The following is a 23,505-nucleotide window of genomic DNA, read 5'->3' as shown; positions in this document are numbered from 1 at the left end:
GCACTGAACTACGTAGTCACTACCGTTCATCATAGAAAGCTGGGCTGAATACTGTATGGTCAGGTCCTCACAAGAAGACACAGAATGCTCAGAAAGAGAGTAAAAGTCTCCAGAATGCACTTCCAAATTTAATGAGCCTTGCCCAGTTTCCTCCACAATCAAGCTGCTGCCAGCAGCCGAGCCCGTCGTTATATTCAAATGAGGCATATCCATGGTGCAATCTAGCAAAGTAGCTGACCCCTTTTGCGTATGAGAGTCACTGACAGAACCCATAGTGGCACCAGGATCGCCAGAGTCACCGCTCACATCCATCACAGCTTCAACCATTACTGCAACCTCCCCTTCTTTAGTTTTTCTTTTTTCCTTCTCTTTTTGCCTTTCTACAGTACTTGCGAAAAGTGTAGGTATTTTCTTTCCGCTATCAGCAGCAGTAGATTTTAACTTGATTCCCGCAGACACGACCTCGGGATTAATATCGCCACTTTGGGCCATCTTTCCCCTCACCTAAAAGCCAGTCCTAGGATTTTGTGCCGCCTCTGCAGGTTTTTGAGTTTTAGAAACTGCCGAATTAATATCAGTACTTTGAGCCGCCTTCCCCCTCACCAAGGCCAACCGCTCCACCGTTTTCAGCCGCCTCAGCCGCATTTTCATCCTGCCCACACGGCTTACTGCGGGAACCCTTCGGCGGCATCCCGACAAACCGCTAGACTCTTCCTCGTTCCAAAAGCTATTGCAACAAGCTCCACGTACGCCGTGAGTCCAGCGACAGCAACAGCAATGCCCAGTAGCTGGCGCCGTGGGTCCGGCAGCAGAAACACCCAGTGGCCGGAGCCCAATCCGGCAAGTCCGCTCCGATATCCAAAACACGCTGCAGAAGCCGCCGCAGCTTTCAATTAAGGAAACAATGTATCCCGCTTCCTGCTTACAGCCGACTGTGGCAAGCACTAGCGTCCGTCCACCACTCCTTTACTCCGTCCAAGGGTTCGGAAAACCAGGGTCCAGCAAGAGAGGTATGCTCAAGCGTCCACCGCAGCCACCATCTTGCCTCCTACATACGATCCAGAAAGTCTGAACATTCTTATGTAACCTTTGGTGATGTCAATTAGGGTCACAAAGTTTTCAATATCACTTTAAGAAAATGAATTGCATATACTATTGTTTTGGCATATTCTTTGTCTGATCTTTTTCAACCTAAAAGAAAACAAGATCAATACATTAGAGGGCTGGCAGCCTCTTGGGCTGAGGCACAGGGTGTTCCTCTGTCAGAGATATGTAGGGTGGCTACTAGGGCTTCAGCTCAAACCTAAACCTTTGTTAAACACTATTGTATTGAGAGTGTTATGGAGGGTAAATTGTTAGGGGGAAATGTTGTTGAATTACGGATTTTCTGCACAACCTGAATTCATTGATTGTTACAGTGATTACAATTCGATGAGAATGATTGGTGTAAAGTGTTCTCAAATTACTATTAATATGTCGATTGGTCATGAAGGCTAACTTTTGTTGGTTAAACCTCAAAAGTAATGACTGGGACTAGGACAAGGGATGTAGGAATAATGCCCAATTACTAATCGATAAATCCCATTATCCTTCATCCCCTTTGTCCACGTCAAAGTCATTACGATCCACCCTCACTGCTGGCCTTCATATACATTGATACGGTAAAGAAGAGATGCGGATAAAGTGGGTGTTAAATCTATCCTAGGGTGGGTGGGATTACCACACCACTTCCTGCTTTCTATTCTATTTGGGGTGGAATTCACCTCAAAATGAGGGGAACGACGACAAAAGGATCTATGGATATTGAGATTTACTTCCAGTGAGCCAAAGCCAACTGTATGTATTTTTACATTTTACAGAATTAATAACAATAGGTAGCATTATAGCACAGACAGCTTTGCTACAAAGCCAAGACTAAAATAAATATTTTTGGAACCCTATCCAGCTTGTTAACGGGACGAGATGTGTAGACTAAGATTAAATGTATCTGCATTACTACTCGATTAATTTATTCAGTATCTGTGTGCCACGCAAAAGATCCCAGACAGTTTTTATTTACACATCGAACATTTTTACTAGCATTATTGAGGAAATTCACGTTTACCTCACGTAGGACGCTCGTTTCTGTTACGTGCATTTCAATAATATTTTCACTCAGGTAACAAGCCATGAGGCAGTAAATGTTACAGCAAAAAATAGAACAGAGCTCCGTTTGTTGGTGCTATCTCTACCACGCCCAGCAGGTGGCGGCGCTTCAGCCCTTTACCAGGAAATCCCTCTTCCCTAATAAATACATTTAAAGGGTGGTCACCCATCTCGTAGTTGTTCAGCTCTCCCGTCGTTGAGAATTAAACACGATACGTCCTTTTGGGGCCCTCGATAAATAAGTAACACAACCTCGAAACTTTTCAGTTTGGGTCCCGGAAGGTTTTAACAGCAGAGGATGGACGAATTTACAGTAGAGGCTAGACGGGAGAGCCTGGAGATGTCAAAACTGTGGACTAGTTCATTTTGCCCAAGAAGCCTTATGTCACAGACTCCTCGGCTTGAGCTGTTATGCTGTAATCGCGTTGTGGCGATATTGAAACTCGATATTTTTGCCTGGCGTCGAGTTCCACGAAAATTTCATTTTGCACTAGCTTCACTTAATAGTTTTGATACATTCCTCAGTACCATGTTCATTATGTTTACTTAAAAGGGGCAGACGAGTCTCGATGCTGATGCTCATTAATGTTTTTCACATCTCTTTCTAAATCCAGGCACGTTAAGATGCCTCCTTTGCTACGTGTTCTGACTGCACTCCGTTGAGTTTATTTAGGCTACAGCCATTCTGCAATGGCCGCCCTGTTTGCAAACCGCGGAAGGGGCGTGTCGTCCCTTTTCTGGAGTGTGGTTCTCTGATATGCAGAAGCCGCCGTTGCCGGTTTTTTTCGAGGATAGTTTGAAGAAGAGGGAGCTCGGATGATGGCCATGCTCCGCAGGTTGGAGCAGACCCCCCGGTACTTGTTGGTCTGCGACAGGTCCAGCTTCAAGGGAGAGAAATCCAAGCACGCTGAGCGCGTGCGGGAACATCCATTCAACTACAGGGTGAGTGTGCGTGTAGCAGTCAACTTCGCAGCACGTGTCAGGAATTGTTGTTATTGTAGGAAGCCTGTGCAGGAATGTGGAGAGCTAGCCAAAAAAAAGATGTCAGGAAGAGCCGATCCATGGGACAGGCTTGGCTCTATGACCCTGATTACGAGACGAGCCATGAACATGTAATGGCATGTAAATCGTGCAACAAAAATAACTGAAAAATATGATATCTGTTCAAAATTAAAAAAAAGTGTATTACTTTAACGCACTGAATTAATTCACCTCTGTACACCAGGTTATATGTTGCTGCTTTTGGGTGTTATTTAGAGGTGATAGTTTTTGAATATGAACTTGGAAACATGTATGCCCCCATCCCCTCCCTCAGCCGCCTGATAAGGCATTACTGTCAAGAGGCAAGTCAGTTCTTTTGTGCACCAGATGCATCAGTGCTATCTCCTTCACGGCTACTTGTCTGACTTCAGATCGAACTGCAGCACGCATAGCTGCCAACTTTTCAGCATGCACATGAGTGACATATGTTTTCATTTTGCATATGCGTGACATCCGTGACACTTTGAGTATACTTTATTGAGAGCAAATACCAGCCCTAAATCCATGTTTTAAGACTCTGCTAAAGGACCAACATGATCCTTGAATAAAACTTTATGTAAAATCATCTGTTCATTTTTTTTTTACATGGCTCTCCAGTCTGTGTTTACTTTAATTATCAGCCATGGGTCATTAAGAAAGCTCTAGGACACATTTTACAGAAAATTCCCTTATATTTACTGTTTACACTATGCACTCATCAGGAGATAAAATACCTGCTTGCAGCACTTGAATTAGATTACCCATAGCTGCCAAGTTTTAGAATAGCTTCTGTATGACATTTCTATGTTTTAATGGCTTGATTATTGTTAATTGACATGGCCTGTGTCATCCAAGCACATGACATCAACATCCTCCCTTCTGCCAGCGACGCACATTTGATACTCTCCCTCTTGGATAAGACCCCTAACATTTATTTCATCTTTATTTCGACAAAGAAATGTCATAAAAGAAAACACATTAAAATTACAGCGTACATCATTGCAATTTTTACATAAAATACAAGGGTACAACTTGCCATAAAACTAATTCATCATAAAAATATGTCTTCAATTAAAAAGACAGTCAAGTCAAGGTCCCTCTACTCACTAATATCCTTCAGACACCCAGAAGTTGTACAAAAATACAATAGATCTTACTTTACCACATACTTTCTTCTGATGTTCCACATAGCAGCTAAAAATTTCGTTACAGCAAAAACAATTTCTGGAGATAAGTGTTTTTAATATTCGGTAGGAGTGAAAACACTGCCTAATCCCCTAGTTTTTGCAAATTGGAACAATCCACTTCTTCCTAGGTGTCTGGTAGGAAGGGCAGAAGAACACTTTGTGCAGATCATTCTCTAGGTCAGCGGTACAGACTGGGCAATTTCTGGGGGTATTGGGGCGCCATGGGCTAGTGAGAGCTCTTATTGGTAGAGAGTCATGTCTCCATTGGAGATATAGCTTCCTGAGATATCATCAAGGAGAGTCTCCAGTTTATAGTAGTCTTTCACTGCCAGGAATGTGCTCGACAGTGTCCCCATTTGGGCATTCAATAGACAAGCGGACAAGTTGTGATCGTAATACAGACTAACTAGCTCTTTACGGGATATGCCACTACAAGCTTGTTCCGGGTTAATTCACAATAAAGGGCAACCTAACCTCTCAAATTCCTGCCTAATATATTTCAACCAGGGAAGTTTCCAGACATTTGGGAGTTTTAACAGTTCTGCCAGCTCATGCCTGTAACGGGTGAGTTCTGGGGTTACCCAGAGTCGCCTCCAGAAAGTTAGAGGCTTGAGTCCCAGTTCCTCCTTAAGTGATCTCAATCCCAGATCCAGCCTGAGGGGGAGCCGGGGTGTACTAGCGGGCAAAGATACCAACTGCCTAAGAAACCTATTTTCAGTGACGGTGATTGCTGGGGGACAGCTGTGACCCCACAGTTCGCCTCCATAAATCACCGCTCCCCTTGCCTGCATTTTATACATTTCAAGAGGAGGGCCAATAGGTTTTGTCGTGACCCCTAACACAAGGAATTAGTTCCCGCCTGCATGACAGAAATTGTTTAATGGGTGAAATCACACTATCTCAAGCTCAACGAGAATAGGATAGAAATAATGACCTTTTGTTATTAACTGTTCACTTTTGGACTTCAAGTGGTGGCTGGCCAAACTCAGACCCTCATCCAGCACCCATGCCACGAACCTTGGGATCATCATTGTTAGCAAACTGAACATGCCAACGCAAATCAATAGCATCCTGCTTCCGCTGCCTGAAGATGCTAAAAAAGATCTTTAAGTGGTTCCCTAACCACGCTAAAATAACTGTCTCTCATGCCCTCATCCCTACCAGATTGGGCTATGGGAGCACCATCTACACCAGAATCACCAAGCAACTTACCTGAAGACTACAAACCATCCAGAACTAGGCAGCTAGACTCGTATTCAATCTCCACTGCAGAACCCACAGCACATTGCAGGTAATTCCACTAGCTACCTATATGCAATTAAGCCCGATCCAAACTCTGCATTCACACATTCAAAACACTACACAACCTAGGCATGCTTATCTGAACCGTCGCCTCACCTTCAACCAACCAAGCAGATTCCTTTGCTCTGCTGGTCTCTTACTCTTACACATCCCACACATACACTGAACAAGATACAGAGGCCGGGCCTTCTCTTACAGCTCCTAAAGCATGAAACAACGTCCCTCTTCACACCAGAGCCTCCTCCTCACTTATTCACTTATTCAATTCCGAAAGTAGCTGAAGACATGGCTCTTTGATCAACAACCACCCTAGGCACCCTAGGCAGATTTAGGACTCACATTTGCTAAGTGCCTAGTTACCCTTGTAGGTGATAGCGTGCTCTACAAAAACTCATAACATAACCTCCTGCTTATCTTGCAGAAAAGCTTAGTCAGCCCTGCCAAGTGTTACACATCAGGCGTTAGACTAATGCATTTCAGTGTGGTGGTCCGCATACCACACTGAAATGGAAAGTCACACATTATAGCGCCTCTCGCAGCATCTTTGCACCATGCTAAAAGCTGAGAGAGCAGTGTGCGATGCTACCGGCATGCTTAGGGGCTGGCTGGGCTCATCTACGCTCCTACTAGTAACAACGTTACAGGGTAACACAATCCGACAGTACAGAGCGGCACAATAACTGTGACGTCAAGAGTCACCATCACTGCGTCCAATGGCTATTGTGTAAACAGCATGTGAATCTCTTTCGGTTGCCAGACAGTTTAATAGGTGCACATGAAGGAAGTCACCAGTTTAGGGTCATCCAGGTCACTAATGACCACCTCTCAGCCTTCCATACCAAATGAAGAGTCGGTCAGACAGTAGAGAATACAAACCAATAACTGTTTATTTAAAGTACACTCCGAGCGGAGCCCAGTCTGCCCAGTCGCTAGGAGTGCTGCAGAGGGACTGACATGAGCAAGTATAAAGATACATTATGTACATTTCAGAACCAATGAAGGCACGTCCGCTGTAGAATTTTCCAAGCAGATACAGCAAAGCAGTGAAGTACAAAGAATACGTCTGAGGCCGGGCACACACTATCTACTACTCAAGGTCGCTCTGCCCAGTGGGAAAGGTATGCGCTAATAAGGACAGTGTATTCATTAGTGAAGTGAATCCCAGACTCTGGGAAATGAAACCCAACTGAGGCCTCTTCTCAGAAATGACGAAGGATAAGTTTCGATTATAACCCAAAATGGCACCCACGTAGAAAATGGCTCTGCAAATGCTAACCTTCATAGAGCAATGCGCAAACAATAACTTTTCTATTCTTAGAGACCCTCCTTTTAGCATGAGCTAAACATTTTCTAGTAATAGCAAGGAACATATAAACCAATAAAACAGGAAATCATAGGTAAACTTCATAGGAACACTCCATACTATCAGGAAGGAAGACTGTAAGGAGGGAAGAAGTCTAAAAAATGCCCTCATCTATCTGCATTAGGTCCTCTATCTCTTTCTGGACCATAATCGCTGCATTGGTGTTATGAATCAATATTTTCCTTTTATGAGTGAGAAGAGTGGGGCAATATGAACAACAGAAGGGAAGACAGTGAATAAGGGCACAGCAAGACACCAATATCACTATTAAGTAAATCCCCTTTTCAAGAATCCAGTCCCAGCTGCCAAAAATAGACAAACTCCAGTTCCCAATTTCCATTCCCTTGACATTGTCAAGAATGTCTAAAATGTGTTCGGTAATATTCCTTTCCACATCTGTTATCCCGATAACACACTGATCAACTACTACCGCGCATACACCACCACATTGGCAAAAATGAAATCAATGGCTTATCTGGTTTGTTCTGAATATATTTGCATACTCTCCAACTGAGTAGTGATGTCGCGTAAAGCAGCCACAGTAGTATTGGATAAAATTTGGAGCTTGCACCCAAAATATTCTCTGGCTTTCTCACCTCTGGCCATAGAAGTCCCACCCAAAGTGAAAATAGAGGAAAGGATGTATCCAATTATATTAATTATTAACCTCAATATCAGTCACTTCCTCACAACATTCTTTGATTAGAGTTCTTTTGATCCATCTCACTTTAGGCTTCGCTTTTTTACATGGTACACCCAAAGGCAATGCCATCATCCCAAGTGCCACATCGTTCATACCATTATGGACATTAGAATAAGTCCAATTAAACAAAAAGAAAATACCAGGTGTGCATAAATCGGTCTATCATAATCCACTACAGAATATCGGGAATTCCACCCAAAGGTACTGGGGTCTTCTGAATTCACCAAAGGGAATGTGGTCATATGCAACACAGTTCCCGAACAATCTATGTACAATGAAGTATCAGTACTATTGATAATTGTACAACAAGCAGGATAATAACCAGCTTCTCGAGAAACTGTCAATTCCTTGTAATGCCAACCCACTAGAGTTATATTCTGTTTCTCCATGTAAAAATTATCACAATACATACTATCATCGCAACCGGGATAACCCTCCCCCATTGGTTTTCTATAATAAAGGCATGGCCCTGAGTAACCAAACACAAACACTCCTTTAACTTCTACAAAATCAGGTGGCAGAGTATACGTATAATTCACAAGTGATAAAGGATACGCGGTCCTGATTCTAGTGACAGATTGAGTGGGGTAACAAGCCATTCCTTCTCCAAAGAACCTCTTATGTGTCTCTAAGAATACATTGCTCGGGCTGCTCTTTTATTTTTTGTTGAGGAGATAACCTTACCCTTACTGCGTAAAGATACACTTTGATCATTTTCCAAAACCCATGATACACCACATAATATGATTAACCGCAAAATCACAAGGGCAACACATATTAACTTTTGGTTACGGGTCCACACCATATTGTGCTAGACAACAAGAAGCACTGGCTGCTCTTCCTCAGAAACCATTCTACGAAAGGGATGCATAACGAATGATGAAATGGGGGGCTAAGTGCAAGAGGAATATACAAGTTCCCAGTGTCTGTCGGAGCCTCACTGGTACAGGCTCCTATTGTCCATCAAAAGTCGTCACTATTGAGCACTGGTGGTACAACTTGCTCTGTCCTAAGGTCTTATCCCACGTTGATCAGGATGGTATACCTCCAAGATATACTTCAATCTATCTGTCCAATGTTCAAACAGTGCACAAAGCTCCCATCAATCTGAACTAACTCAGTTGGTACTATAACAAAGTACACCCTAAGTTACACAGTCCATTCCTAACTAATCTTTCTTTTCTTTTGGTGCACTGTCTCTCAGGCAAAGGCGCTAGTTGTACCTGGTGGCCCGGAGCACAGAATGATCAACAAATAAGGACTCCTGGATAGCCCGTATTTCTGGAGGAACTGCTATATTCAACACGTCATCGTTTTCCTTATCTGTTTGCATCCATGTCAGTTGGACATCGCTAAACGGGACGAACCGAGGCATGGTCTCGCACTCTGAGTCCCCGATGCCGTCTTTTACCCACTGGTCATAGGGCAGTGGCAGAAGGACCCTGCGACAATGGGTCGCATGGATCCAATTCTTACGGCCAGCAACTTTTATTGCGGTGCGCGTTACCAAAAGGACTTGTTTCCGGCCCCTTCCACCGTGGCTCCAAACCTTTCATCCGCTGAAAATTCAAGATCAATATAAAATCCCCAGGCTGAATGTCATGGCCGGGTCCCTCTGGCGTAGGAGGCAGGGAATCCCGGACCTCTTGGTGAATAGAATGTAAACTTTCGATTAGTTGGCCAAGATAGTTAAGTAACATAGTGTACTCAATATCAGAAAACCGCAGAGGGCGCTTCATGTTTGGACACTAGACATTTGCCGGGCGTCCAAACACGACCTCATACGGTGACAATCCTGTTCTAGAATGTGCTGTCGTTCTTGTTGACAAAAGTGCTAATGGCAAAACATCTGGCCATTTTAACCCTGTCGTCTCCTGAACTTCGCCAGTTTGAGCTTGAGAGTACCATTGTATTTCACAACCAAACCTGCTGACTGTGGATGATTGACAGCATGAAATCTTTGCTTTATGTGCAGACCTTCACAAATCAATTGAATCACTTTTGCATTAAAATGACTTCCGTTATCACTCCAGATCACTCGGGGCAAGCCGAAACGAGGAAAGAACTCCTTCAGGAGTACCTTTGCAGTCGTAATGGCCGGATTGCCTTTAGTGGGGTAAGCTACAACCCATTTACTGAAAGCACATACAACCACTAAAACATACTTCAAATTATTGCATCTCTCCAACTCTATATAATCCATTTGAAGGACCTCAAAAGGAAAAGAGGGTGGTGCAAAGTTACCAGGCGGTGTAGGGGTACCCTTTTCAGCATTATGCATCATGCACACCATGCAATACTTCACTAAGTGTGCAGTTGTCTTAGAGATGTTATAATTCTACCATACAGGGTCTAACAATTTGCAAATGCCTGTAGCACTGATATGAGCTGGGCCATGAGCCATAGTGACTACAGGAAGAACATATGCATCTGGCAACATCCATCTCCGCTTCCCTGACTCATCACTCCAACATCCAACCACTAAAACATACTTCAAAGTATTGCGTCTCTCCAACTCTATATAATCCATTTGAAGGACCTCAAAAGGAAAAGTGGGTGGTGCAAAGTTACCAGGCGGTGTAGGGCTACCCTTTCCAGGAGTATGCATCATGCACACCATGCAATACTTCACTAAGTGTGCAGCTGTCTTAGAGATGTTATCATTCTGCCATACGGGGTCTAACCATTTGCAAATGCCTTTAGCACTGATATGAGCTGGGCCATGAGCCATAGTGACTACAGGAAGAACATATGCATCTGGCAACATCCATCTCCGCTTCCCTGTTTTAACAATCCAATATCCCTCATCGTTCAATTGTGCTGTACTTTCTTGCCACACCGCTAATTGTAATTTGTATCTCCTTTACATTTTCAAGACTGTCTTCAAACATAACCACTTCAGGAACCCATCTAGCAGGACCTGCTACAAACATTCTTTTAATCTTTGTCTGAGCTGTTTCCTTAGGTATCTGATCTGCAAAATCCTTTTCCCTACCTACATCATCAGTAACCTTCCGGTGTGGGCTACACTTCACTATTGATAATTTTTTGGGGAGTGTCAAAGCAGACAAAAGCCTCAATATGAGGTGTCCATTTTGGAATTTTGTGCCATGCGAAAGTAAGGAAACCTCTCTTAGCCCATAGTCGCCCAAAATTATGCGCTACCCCAAAGGCATAATGGCTATCAGTATAGATATTGACAACCAGTCTCTCACTCAGTTCACAAGCTCGATTAGGGGCAGCAAGCTCAGCAGCTTGAGCCGACTGATAAGAGACTTGCAATGCCTCTACTACTGTACGCAGTGTGGTAATAGCATAAGCCGCAGTTGTAGTGCCATCTGGTCATTTGAAACAAGAGCCATCAACATATAGTTCCCCTTGTGGGTCAGACAAGGGAACTTCAGTCAAGTCTACCCGTCCTTTCGTCTCTTCTTCCATCCGGAAGATACAGTCATGTTTGCCGACTTCATCACTCTCAGAAGTGAGGGGGAGTAACGTGGCTGGATTCAGATTAGCACATCTTTTAAACATGATATGTTTAGCAAACAATGTCAATTCATAGCCAGTAAGACGTTCACTGGTGAGGTGCTGTTTCTTTGTTTTACTCAAAAGCGTGTCCACAGCATGGGGGATAATGACTGTGAGGTCAGTATCAAGTACAAGTCCAGCCGATTGTCTGATTGAAGTTGCCACAGCTGTGACCGCTCTTAGACAACTCGGGAGGGCTCTCGCGACTGTATCAAGGACAGCAGAGAAGTAAGCACACAGTCGTTGCTTATCACCAAATTTTTGTGTTAGTACATAAAGCGCACAGCCAGCCATCTCATGAACGTATAACACAAATGGTTTGCCATAATTAGGTGTGCCGAGTACTGGAGCTGAAAAAAGCGCAGTTTTCAATCGTTCAAAAGACTGCTGACATTCAGGCGTCTAAGGCAAGGGCTCATGCACTTCTTTCATTGTTAATGCAAGCAATGGTTTGGTTAGCAAGGAATAATCAGGTATCCACCACGACAGTAGGAAGTGATACCTATAAAAGCACCCACATCCTTTTGAGTTTGTGGAATAGGCATTTTAACGATGGTACTGATGAGCTCAGGAGTCAATCTCCTACCCTCCTTTGACATTAGGTGACATAAATAGGTGACTTCCTGCCTGTCTACAATACTGAAATTTAGAAAGAGAAACTTTATGTCCATGCTGAGCTAAATCGAGCAATAACTTAACAGTACTGACTTTACACCCTTGTTCGGTATCGGAGGCAATGAGGAGGTTATCGACATACTGCACCAATACATTACCTGCGGGAAGCGACAAGGAATCCACTGACCTTTTCAATGCCTGTCTATAAATGCTCGGACTCTCTGTATAGCCCTGAGGAGCTCTACAGAACCTAAAGCTCCTTCCAGCTCGGGTGAACCCCAACAAATATCTGCTATCTGGATGTATAGGAATACTGAAGAACGCATTTTTCAAATCAATTATAGAAAAGAGTTTAGCAGTGGAAGGAATCATTGTCAAAAGCGGGGTTATGTACGGAACCACTGGAAATTGGGGAACCACTATTTTACCAACTTCGCGCAAATCAATCACAAAACGGTAAACATCTTCATGATAATCAGAGGAACCTGAGGGTGTCCATTTAAGAATCGGAAGAATGGGTCTATTACAAATATTTGCAGTTGTTTCTTCAACTACTCCTTTGCGTATCAAATCCTGAATAATTTGTAGAAGGGCCCGTTCTCCTGCCTGGGGTATTTTATACTGAGGGAATATGAGGCAAAACAGCATTATCTTTAACCTGAATCGAAACTGGTGGTATATGCAGCTGCTCCACATCTGTATCACCCGTCGCCCATAGTGTGGATGGTATAACAGCAAATTCAGTGGTAAGAGGGAGAGACCGGCACTGTTTAGTACCTATACTTGGACCCATCGTCATATAAGCATCTGCTGGGGAACAGTAAATAGTAGCATACGATTTTTTCAACAAATCCAAACCCATCAAATTTTCACCACAATGGGGCATCAACAAAAACAAAGAATCCATAGTAAAAGGACCAGCAGTTAATGCAAGGGGCGTGAAATGGGGCTTACAATCTGTACACCTGAAAAACCTACTGAAACATTATTATGGCCAGACAGAGCCGTCCCAGGGACCAAAGATCGAGAAACAGAACTTATTGTTGCACCTGTATCCACCCAAAATTCCTTAGTCGAGCCATGCAAATCTGCGGTGACATAAGGACCACGCTGATCTACAGGTATCGAAACTAGCCCCTCACTCTGTCCCTGGCTGTCCTAGCTGTAAGACACTCCTGTCGCCTCATCCATGTCTTAATCATCATGGTAAAACTGTCCATCACAAGGGTCATCAAAGTAATTATCGGAATGGCCCTGTGAGACCGCAGCACTCTGAACCCTATCGGTCCCTCGACCTTGTCCCCGAGGACCTCGCCCTCTCGGAACCGCCACCTTCTGCAGAAGCACAATACACTCACTACACCACTGACCCTCTTCCTTATAATATGCCCACTGATTTGGCCCCAAAGGAGTTGTGGTGGACTGTGGACTGTCTACTATTGCGTGAAAGCTGTCTAGCAGGTTCACCACGTCCTCTACCATTCCCTCTAAACGCTTGCTGCAACAGCACCTTCGTCTTTAAATCCTTATTCCTTTTATCTGTCTTTCCTTTCTCTTCCTGATCACAAAGCTCATAGTATTGAGCCTTATTAAAAATAACAGAGGGGGAAGAAGTTATCCAGGTACTCTCAAACGCCTTCAAACGAGTCACAATTTCGGGAAGCAAGTTGGAAACAAACCTGTCAACAAGCAATTGAACACCTCCCTCAATAGACATATCCTGCCTGCTGTAATCCAAGAACCTATGTTGAAACAGAGTAAAGAAATCTGACACACTTTCGTCTTTCTTCTGTTGGCAAGCCATCAACTTGTCCCAACTTACCTTCTTTGGGGGAATAAGAGAATGCATATATGTAATAATGCAGCCTGGCAAAGCAAGTATTTCGACTCTGGGCTTATCACCTGGCTTCCTTTCCTGATCCCATCCCGTAATCGTATCCCACGTCTCACCCAACTCAGCGACATGATCCTGAGTATGAACCTGTCTCCAAATGTCAACCGGAATAAGAAGACCAAAAACAGTTCAAAGTCAGCAAGGGTCATCACACTAGAGGAGGCCGCTTCAGTCAGTTCTTTATAATAAGCAGTGGAATTTTTCCTAGGATCAGGTAAATGAGTCTTGAGGGACAGAACCTCACTCCGTTTCTACGGAGTATATAAACCAACTGTTCTTGGAAACTGGTCGCTACACCCCGTCTGGTGACAACGCCATGCTGATCTATAAATTCTGATATTTCTGGGTGATATATAGGATCAACCTCTCGCATCGGAAACTGAGACACTGGAGTAGGACTCTTCTCATGCAACCTACCCCTATAAGCAAATACAATTTGAGGGGCATCATCCCTAAAATGTTGCTGCCAGAGATTAATTAACATCAGACATATGCTTTAGGGTGTGCTGCTGTACAAAAGGCTCATAATCTCTTATCACTCCCCAAACATCCTCCACACTGTAGATGGGATTATGACCCCACTGCGCAGCCTGATTGGCTACTACCTTCTTCTCCTCATCCCCTACCTCAGATCGAACAAATGGGCCCATACGCTCCTTAAGTTTTATCAAATATCTATCCTCAAATCCACAAACTGGTGTCTCAATACTTGCAAATGTCGGGGGATGAAGAACCATAGAGGGAGAAGCGACAGAAGTAACAGGCATAATCGTCGCTGGCTGTTGCACCGGAGGAGAGAGAGCAGGAGACATAGCAGTCAAAACGATAGGTGTACCAACAGTCACAGTTGCCACAGATGGCGAAGCCAAATAGGGAGCAGGGGGTGCCTTTACCAGAGCCGTCAAAACCACATCAGTAGATACAGAGACTGTTGGAGCAGTTGTAACAGGCTGCTGTGATAACAAGGGAACAACAGGATATATCCTCTACGGGGCATATGGGGGTGGGGGTCGAGTATCTAACAATTCCTCTACAAAAGTATAATTTTCCTCTTGAGCCAAATAGGATTTATCAATCTGTAAACAAAACCTCCTATCTTCACATTCAACTCCTTTATCGTGCTTTTCTCTATCGTAAGGGTCAGTGTTTGTATATTCCCCTTTCGTGCATCTTTTTCTATTTTCAGTTGTCACTGCCTAACTACTTTCTGCCACATTCTGTGCGAATCAAACGTAGACTGTCTACTTCGTCCTTTAAATAGCTGTTCCTAAAAACCCAATCTTTTGTTCATCAAAAGTGCCCATCAGCGGCCACTGTAACTCGGCGATGGCCCTCGTATATTTGTGCCAAAATATACTAAACATAATAGGGCCAAGACCAAGCTTCACATACATATCAAAATTAGGAGTGCCCTTGGAGGCGCCGGCTGTGCTTCTTCCAATCGAGCGTCTGTAGAACAACAACGACAACAGGAAAGCAAAAACTTGCTAATCCCAGGCATTTTCAACAGGAATCAAATTTGTTATTTTTACCTGGCAAAGCGATTGCAAGTGCTTTTATCCAAAACAGTCCTCAGACTGCACCAGACACAAACCACAATGGTACCATATCCACTAAGAACCAAAACAAACTCACCTGGGATGAGTAGATCAGACAAACCAATTTTCCCCTTCCGACTCTTCAGACCAAACACTCAGATCCAAGGATTTCCCTGTTCAGGACTCCAGTCTGGATGACCAGTGGGCGAGGCACCGTCCAGTGGGACAGAAGGGGCTGCGGCGAGTATCAGAAACTCTTCATGCAGGGATCCCTGATCCGTCAGTCCGACCCGACGATGACTTCGACCTCCTCACCCTCCCGTCTGCGGAAGGGAATGGGTCACTCCCCCGAAGAAGTCCCTGTTGGGCGCCAACTGAAGGAAGTCACCTGTTTAGGGTCACCCGCGTCACTAATGACCATCTCTCAGCCTCCCATACCAAATGAAGAGTCAGTCAGACAGTAGAGAATACTAACCAATAACTGTTTATTCAAAGTACACTCAGAGCAGTGCCCAGTCTGCCCAGTCCCTAGGGGTTCTGCAAAGGGACTGACCTCAGCAAGCATGAAGGTACATTATGTATATTTCAGAACCAATGAAGGCACGCCGCCTGTGGAATTTTCCAAGCAGATTCAGCAAAACAGTGAAATACAAAGAATATGTTTCTAGTCTGAGGCCGGGCACACACTATCTACTACTCAAGGTCGCTCTGCCCGTGCCAGCCACTAGACAGGTGGGAGAAGGCCTCTATCTAGTGGGAAAGGTATGTGCTAATAAGAACAGTGTATTCATTAGTGAAGTGACTTGGGGAAATGAAACCCAACTGAGGCCTCTTCTCAGAAATGATGAAGGATAAGTTTCGATTATAAGCCAAAATGGCACCCACATAGAAAATGGCGCAGTGAATGCTAACCTACATAGAGCAATGCGCAAAAATGAACTTTTTTATTCTAACACGTGTTGTCCTGCAATCAAAGCGCGAACGGCATTTACAAGTTAATCTGCCTGCAGGCTTTACGATAGCTGCTCCTTAGCTGCAACTTTTTTATTCGCCTAGGAAATAAAATTATCCTTTAAAAACCTACTTGCTGCCGCAAATTCCTCTATTGCCCTCAGCGATAACCCTCAATGTGTCATTCTCCTCTGTGTTAGGGGGCCCGCAAGGTAAAGGAAGGAGAATCCGCTCAGGCTGCGGCCTTGATAGGCCCTGATTAGTGAATACACCGGGCGGATGAAGGTAGACGTGCCCCGGCCAGGACTGCACTGCCAGGCCTTGCAGGCTTCCCTGAGACCCACTGAAGCCTGCAACACAAAAAGAGAAGTGGGGGGACCAGTGATCAGTTCCCATTCAGAACTAAGTACGGGTATCAAGAGCTGATGCCACACTGTGGCATATGCTCAGGGTAATGGTGCGGAGCTGAGTGGGTTTCTTTCACCATCGCGGCGACATCGGTTTATATACTGCACTTGAACCCGCCCCACCAGCGCTGGCTGACTCACAGTTGTGACGTGACACAACCACATCATGCAAGCATACCATGCAAGACAATACGTTTTTTTCTTTTTTTAGAAAATACCAGAAGGATGGCTACTCCCAGTAGCCTTGCCATAAATTAGTTCAATACATATGCACCATTGTGAAAACATGCGAAAGAAAGTGCACATTTCCCCCCCCCCCCCCCCTGCCGCCCCCTCCCAGGTTTGAGACCTACATCCGATGTGCCTTGGACCCGAAGTGCTCGGGCCTTAGTTATGGACTAATATATATGTCCTATGTACACTGGCAAAATATCCTAGCATGTTACCTTTGTAAAACACGAAAAGGAAAGTAATGCAGCAACTCTAATAGATTGGGAAAAAAGAGTCTTTCATTTGCATGTTTTCACTGCGTTGTATATGTATGGAGCTGAATTATGGCAAGGCTACATGGAGTAACTATCCACCTCGTAATTAAAAAAACAAAAACGTATGCATAAGCAGTTGGCACTATCTGTATGACGTGTCTTGTTGCATGGTATTCTTCCATGATATGGTTGTGATATACATCGGTGTTGGGTGAGTAAATGGCTGTGACTGTGCTGTTTTGATACTAGCACTTTTGAAGCTATGCTCTTTTTAAATAAGGTTGGAACATACCCAGATTATGTTCTCTATATAATATAAGTTTTATGGTAATTATATATTCTCTGTTTGTAGGCTTCCCTGTTTGTTCTACTGATGTTTTATATATATACAAAACCTTGATATGGGCCTGAAGAAGGTGGTAAAGGCAATATAAACCCACCAAAATGTGTGTTGACTGCTGGTGTGCCCAGCCAGTGCCACTACAAAGGAAGGAGAGAAGAGTGCAGACTCTACCACCGTGTATGGAGGTTGTTATTTAATCCAGACTGTCATTTGAGAGGTATATGGTATGTGGGGTGAATGGTATGTTAGAAAAGAGTGTGGAGTGGAAGGGAAGAATGGGGATGAATGATTGCAAAAAATGTTTTTAAATAACTAACTAATACTAGCTTGAAAATAGATGAAATTTGTGATAAATGGCTTATGTTATTTTGTGGATTTTGGTAAAATATATAAAAGTGAGTTTAAAAGAATGTATGGTTTAAATAAAAAAAAACATAAAAATATGAAATATGTCAAAATATAGAGTGTAATCTGGGTCTGTTCCAGTAGGATTCAAGCTGGTGTATATTATATTCAGGCTTAAAGAACCTACTTCTTGATTGATTACTAATCATTTACCAGTCTGAATAATCATGTTTTTAGCGATTGTCTAAATTTTATGTAGTACTTCACTCCCCAGCACACGTCGGAATACAAACTGGTTTCCCTTTTGTGATTGAGAACAAGTTATTATATCTTGATCATACAACATAAATTAAGAACAATTTCGTCTGATTCTTTTTCCGGGTTAATTTTCGTGGTCTTGTAAATCAGTTGCCCACAGCCAACACATGTTTCGTCGCTTTAAGGGGCGTAGTCCCGCGACTTCCTCAAGGCTAAATCCTTCAGATCTGTGTATTTTGAAATGTGGTGATAATTCTGACCCACATTGGGGTTGATCGGACCTCACGCCGCTCCTGTCTTGCACCGGGTACCTGGTGCAAGACAGGAGCGGCGTGAGGTCCGATCAACAACACAAGGAGGAACCAGAAATGGAGTTGGCAAGGAGAATTTTGCATTTGACTGATTACTTTGGACACGCCGCACAGATCGGAACCCCAATGTGGGTCGGAAGTATCACCACATTTCAAAATAGACAGATCTGAAGGATTTAGCCTTGAGGAAGTCGCGGGACTACGCCCCTTAAAGCGACACAACACGTGTTGGCTGTGGCTGTGGGCAACTGATTTACAAGACCACGAAAATAAACCCAGAAAAAGAATCAAACAAAATTGTTCTTAATTTATGTTGTATGATGGAGATATAATAACTTGTTCTCAATCACAATAGAGAAACTTGTTTGTATTCTGACGTGTGCTGGGGGAGTGAAGTATATTGTGTACAGAGTTTAGGCTCAGATCTGTGGAGTTTTGTGGTTCTCCACACCACACCCTACAGCACCGTCCATATAACTGTTTTAAACCCCAATTAACTTGTGTGATTCTACCAAGAGGCGCCGTAATCCTATACATAATACCACGTTTTGGAGGACCTATATAAATTTCATGAAGCTTGGGGTTGTTCTTATCTCATGAGGGAAAGAGTTACAGATGCTGGGGGGCAATGACTGAGAATTTGGAGCCACCCATTCTCGTCTTTTTGAATTTAGGTACTGACCGGTAGTTCATGAGAGAGTAGCGCAATGTTTGTTGGAAGTTGTAGTTCTGGATTCAAGATGTAATAAAAGCAGGACTTTTGCCATTAACAGATTTAAAAACAGTGCAGCCTGTTTTGAACATAGTCCTTTGTTACAGAGGCAGCCAGTGGAAATCTTTCATTAGAGGGGTAATAGGGCAGTGTCTAGGTTTTCTAAATATTAATCAAGCTGCCTGGTTCTGAACAATTTGAAGCCTACAAAGGAGGATCTTAGGAAGGCCCACATAGAGGGAGTTGAAGTAGTCTATTCTAGAAAAATCCAGGGCAGTTACAAATTGAATGAGGGCCTCTGAAGTCAAGAACTTGGCAATTTTCCTAATCCTGGTGAGCAGTAAGAAGCAGGAAGAGAACACTGCCCGAGTCGGGCCTCATTGATAGTTCGTCATCAATAAGGACTCCAAAACGTTTTACGCATTTCTTTGGAGTCGGGGGAGCTCTCATCTTGAGTGGCCAGAAAAATACATTCCAGTTGTCAACCTTACTCTTAGTGATGACAATCTCAGTTTTGTTGGAGTTTAATTTAAGATGGTTGCTGTTCATCCAGTTATGGATGCAGATTATTGTATTTTGGAAAATTTCCTTTGAGACAGGGGAGTTGTCAATACTAAAGAGTAGATGCATTTTATCTGCATAGTTGTAGATTGTACAGTTCATATGTTTGAGGACATGTACTAGAGGACGTATGTATAAGTTGAAGAACTGTGATAATAGGGAGGAACCTTACAGTACTCCACAGTCTAAATGGACTTTGAGTGAATTAAACAGGGTCAAACAGACTGATTGATATCGATCCTTTAAGAGCGAAGTGATCCAGTCGAGTACCGGGCCTCTGACCCTCTGGCTTCGAAACAGCCCACCAAGAGATTATGGTCGACTCTGTTGTGCCGAGAGGTCGAGGAGCCCCTGTCGCGTTCTCCACGCATGTCATCAATCACAGAGAGATTGACTGATTCTGTGGAATAAGCCAGGTGAAAACTTGCTTGACGAGGATCTAGGAATTTGGGCTCCTCCAAAAAAGAACAAAGGCTTCCTGCAACATGTGCTTCCAGTACCTTTGCCTGGAAAGGTAACCGGGAGATGGGGTGGTCATTCTTCAGTATGAGTGGGTTCTCGCAGGCTTTCTTCTAGAGGAGGTACCACTACAGCCTCCTGGAATAAACTACATACTTTACCTCGGCTGAAAGGTTGAGAAGGGACAAGGCTAGGTTCAGGAAAGTTGGAGAATACTGTTTTTAAGACTTAAGGGGGGCAAGTGCCATTTGGTGAGCCCCTGATTTTACTTTGGTCAGCACATCTGCAAGGTAATCCCTTCTGATAATGGGGAAGATAAGTAGGGTGAAGGGGTTCCTGTCTTCCCGGGTAATCTCATTAGAAAGTGAGGTAATTCGTACGTGGTTTTCAATAATCTTAATTTTATCGACAAAAAAAGTGTTGTGTGTGTCGCTGAAGTTCTCAGAGGGGGAGATGGGTAGTGTCACTATCGGAATTAGCGAGTCGGGATACAGTTTTGAAAATCACCTTGGATTTGTTCGTGGAAAACTGAATATTATTTGTTAAGAGACAGATTTGGCTTGCAAAATAAATACACATTTGTAGTCTTTAAATAACTTTTTGTAGATCTCCTTATCAGAGGAATAGTTCTGCCATTTACGTTCGCAGCAGCTTAGATCAAGCTTGGCTAGTTTTAGATCACCTGCAAACCATTTAGATGAGTAGTGTCATCTGGCCTGTTTTCATTTGCGTGATGCAGGATAGATATTACTAGAAGTCGTTAGCCAGTCAATGATCGCCTTTCCATAAAGATCAATATTCTAGTTTAGATCAGGTAAAGTGATTGCCAGAGAGTCACAGAAAGAGTTCATATCGACCCTTGACCAGCTCCTGGAAAGGATTCCAGGAAGAGGGAAGGGTTTTTGGGGGACAACCTTGTTAATGAAAATTTAATAAGATAGTGGTCGGACCACGCAGATGCCATAAGATTAGACCAGGATAGATTAGTGGACCAAACTTGGTCAAGCGTGTGTTCTTTAATGTGGGTTTGTGTGAACACATGTTGTTAAAGAACCTAAGTTGGTCAGAGAGGTCCATAGATATCTGTCCTCCCATACCATCATTGGCCCAGTAGTTAAAATCGCCAACTAGAAAATGCTTTGCATGGTCAACGAAAAGGGGGAGATTAACTCCGAGAATATCTGTGGAAAGTGCTGCATGTAGTCAGGCAGCATTTAGATGAGAAAACATATAAGCGGCGAAGTCAGGGATTCCAGTTTGATCATTAGGCTGCCAACATCAGGAATATTAAACAGAGTTAGTTTAGTAAATCTGAGATGTTTCTTGATTACTGCGGCTATGTTCCCACCTGTTTTGCCTGCTGGCCTGTTTGCATGAAGTATGTAATAGTCCTTGAGAAGGGCAGCTAGATTGTCAGGAGAGATTTGTTCCTAGAGCCATGCTTCAGCCAAGAAAAGAATATCTGGTAAATCAAAGTCAAATAGATGAAAGATCTCTGTTTAATGTTTTACCATGGAGCAAGTGTTAAGGTATTTAATCAATGACTGGGCAGAATTGGGACAGTGGATAGTATGGTTGGTGTTCCTATCTCTATTGGCAAGTGGTAGATCATTTGATCCAACAGGGTTGCCAGTTGATGTGGTAGTATTTGACTGCCTTAAATTATTCAGTTTTAACTGGAGTAGGGGTCTAATTGGTTACTTAACGATAGAAGGCCTTTAATTTCATCTGATGAATAGATGTGTTTTTGGGCGGAGTGTCTGGCCTTCCCGGTCCCGGAAGAGTGCTGTCGGGCTTGCCGTGGCGTGCCAGCGGTGCACCAGCTGCGTGTGTCTGCAGCACTTTGGGCATTAAATGGGCCGGTCAGCTCTAGTAGCCCCGCCCACCTTCAAACACTAGAGCGCTTGACTGAAGCGCAAAGCTAAACTTATGATTGGTTCCCACTTTAACTCCCCCAAGTCAATTATCCCCCTTCACTAAAAGTGCAAGTGCCAGTCAGAAGAAAAATTAAAAGTAGTTTAAAACATGATTTTCAGCAAGATTTAAATTTCAAAGTGCCTTATTATGGTTACCAGCACGTCTGCAGCGCTCCGGGCATTAAAAGTAGGCCTGGGTGTTAAATTCCGTTCCGCTCCCGGAATTTGGGTAATTTCGTGTTCCGCGGAAAACGCGGAATTGCCAAAAATTCCGCGATCCGCAGCTTCGCAGAATTTTTGCTTGTTCACCCTATCAAAATGCGTGTTCGCGAGATATTTCCCCCCGAGCACGCAAACAGGGTTCGCGAACAGGAAAAAAGCATCGCGAATGAGTGGAACAAGCAATTCCACGTGTTTGCGGAATTTCTGCGAGCTCTCAGAGATTTTTTACTGTTTTGCAGAGCTTTGCGTAGCGCGACTATGCAAATTCCGCCCACCTTTAATTAAAAGGGCCAGGAAACTCTAGTCGCTCTGCCCACATTCGGACACTAGAGAGCTTGACTGGAGTGGAAAGGTAAACTTATGATTGGTTCCCAGTTTAACTCCCCCCCCCCCCCCATTCTCCCCCCAATAAAATTCTCTCCTTTCAAAAAAAGTGCAACTGCCACACCTAAAAATCAGAACAAAGATTAAAAGCAGTTTAAAACAAGATTTTCAGCAAGATTTAAATTTCAAAGTGCCTTATTCTGGTTACCTTACGAAGGTTTCGGCTCAGTTAGTTTTGGGCTTAATGGTCTAAGTGAGCAAAAGTCAGAAGTCTGGCTTGAGCCTTCTGTGGTTCACCCAACTTAAGTGTATAACATTTCAATGAATGTATTGGGATTGACACTTTGGGACCGATTAGGATGTCAGTCGGAAAGTCTCTGAGCCACATCTTCGGTTTCAATTCCAACTTAGATTGAATGTGTGATGTCGTGAAGAATGTATCCTGGGGTATGAGTTGACATTGACTTAGTACAGTCGGGGTAGGACACAAGGGGAAGGTAGCACCATAACTTGGAACTTATTAACATTTTATGGTGATGATACTATAAACATATTAGACAACCTTAACCCCCTTCCAACTTTAGATGTATAGGTAATGACAGTGTTGGGACGGAAAAGTCCTTCACATGGTGATGGACGTGCATCCCTGTCCTGAGCGCCCTAACTTAACTGATATCTAGATCCCTAATGCTGATTTTTGTTGTCATGTGCAAACACGGATCATGCACGTGCACTATGACATACGTCTTACTCACAGATTGCGGTCTTTTTAGACTGGAAGGGACACCCAAAGCAAAGTAGTGAAAGGCTTTTGCCTTTGCCACAAGTTAAGCAGCATGAGTGCGCTGGTGGCAGGGAGCAATCGAAGACCATATGTCCTTGGAACCTGGAGCACCAATGCCTTCCTGCTTGCCAA

General features: G+C 43.7%; 1 protein-coding gene across 1 annotated transcript in view; it reads left to right on the top strand.

Annotated features, from left to right (window-relative positions):
• Positions 1-2,875: 2,875 nt before the first annotated feature.
• Positions 2,876-23,505, top strand: part of RPP40 (ribonuclease P/MRP subunit p40) — a 699,670-nt gene continuing 679,040 nt past the window's right edge. Inside the window, exon 1 of the mRNA XM_078688048.1 lies at positions 2,876-3,087. Within this exon, the coding sequence (XP_078544174.1) occupies positions 2,962-3,087 (126 nt within the window). The 5' untranslated portion in view covers positions 2,876-2,961. The remainder of the gene's footprint in view (positions 3,088-23,505) is intronic.

Source organism: Lissotriton helveticus, chromosome 4_1, assembly GCF_964261635.1.
Source record: "Lissotriton helveticus chromosome 4_1, aLisHel1.1, whole genome shotgun sequence".
Taxonomy (NCBI): Eukaryota; Metazoa; Chordata; class Amphibia; order Caudata; family Salamandridae; genus Lissotriton; species Lissotriton helveticus.
The sequence above is the reverse complement of the archived record's forward strand: the minus strand, read 5'-3'. Positions and strand labels throughout refer to the sequence as shown.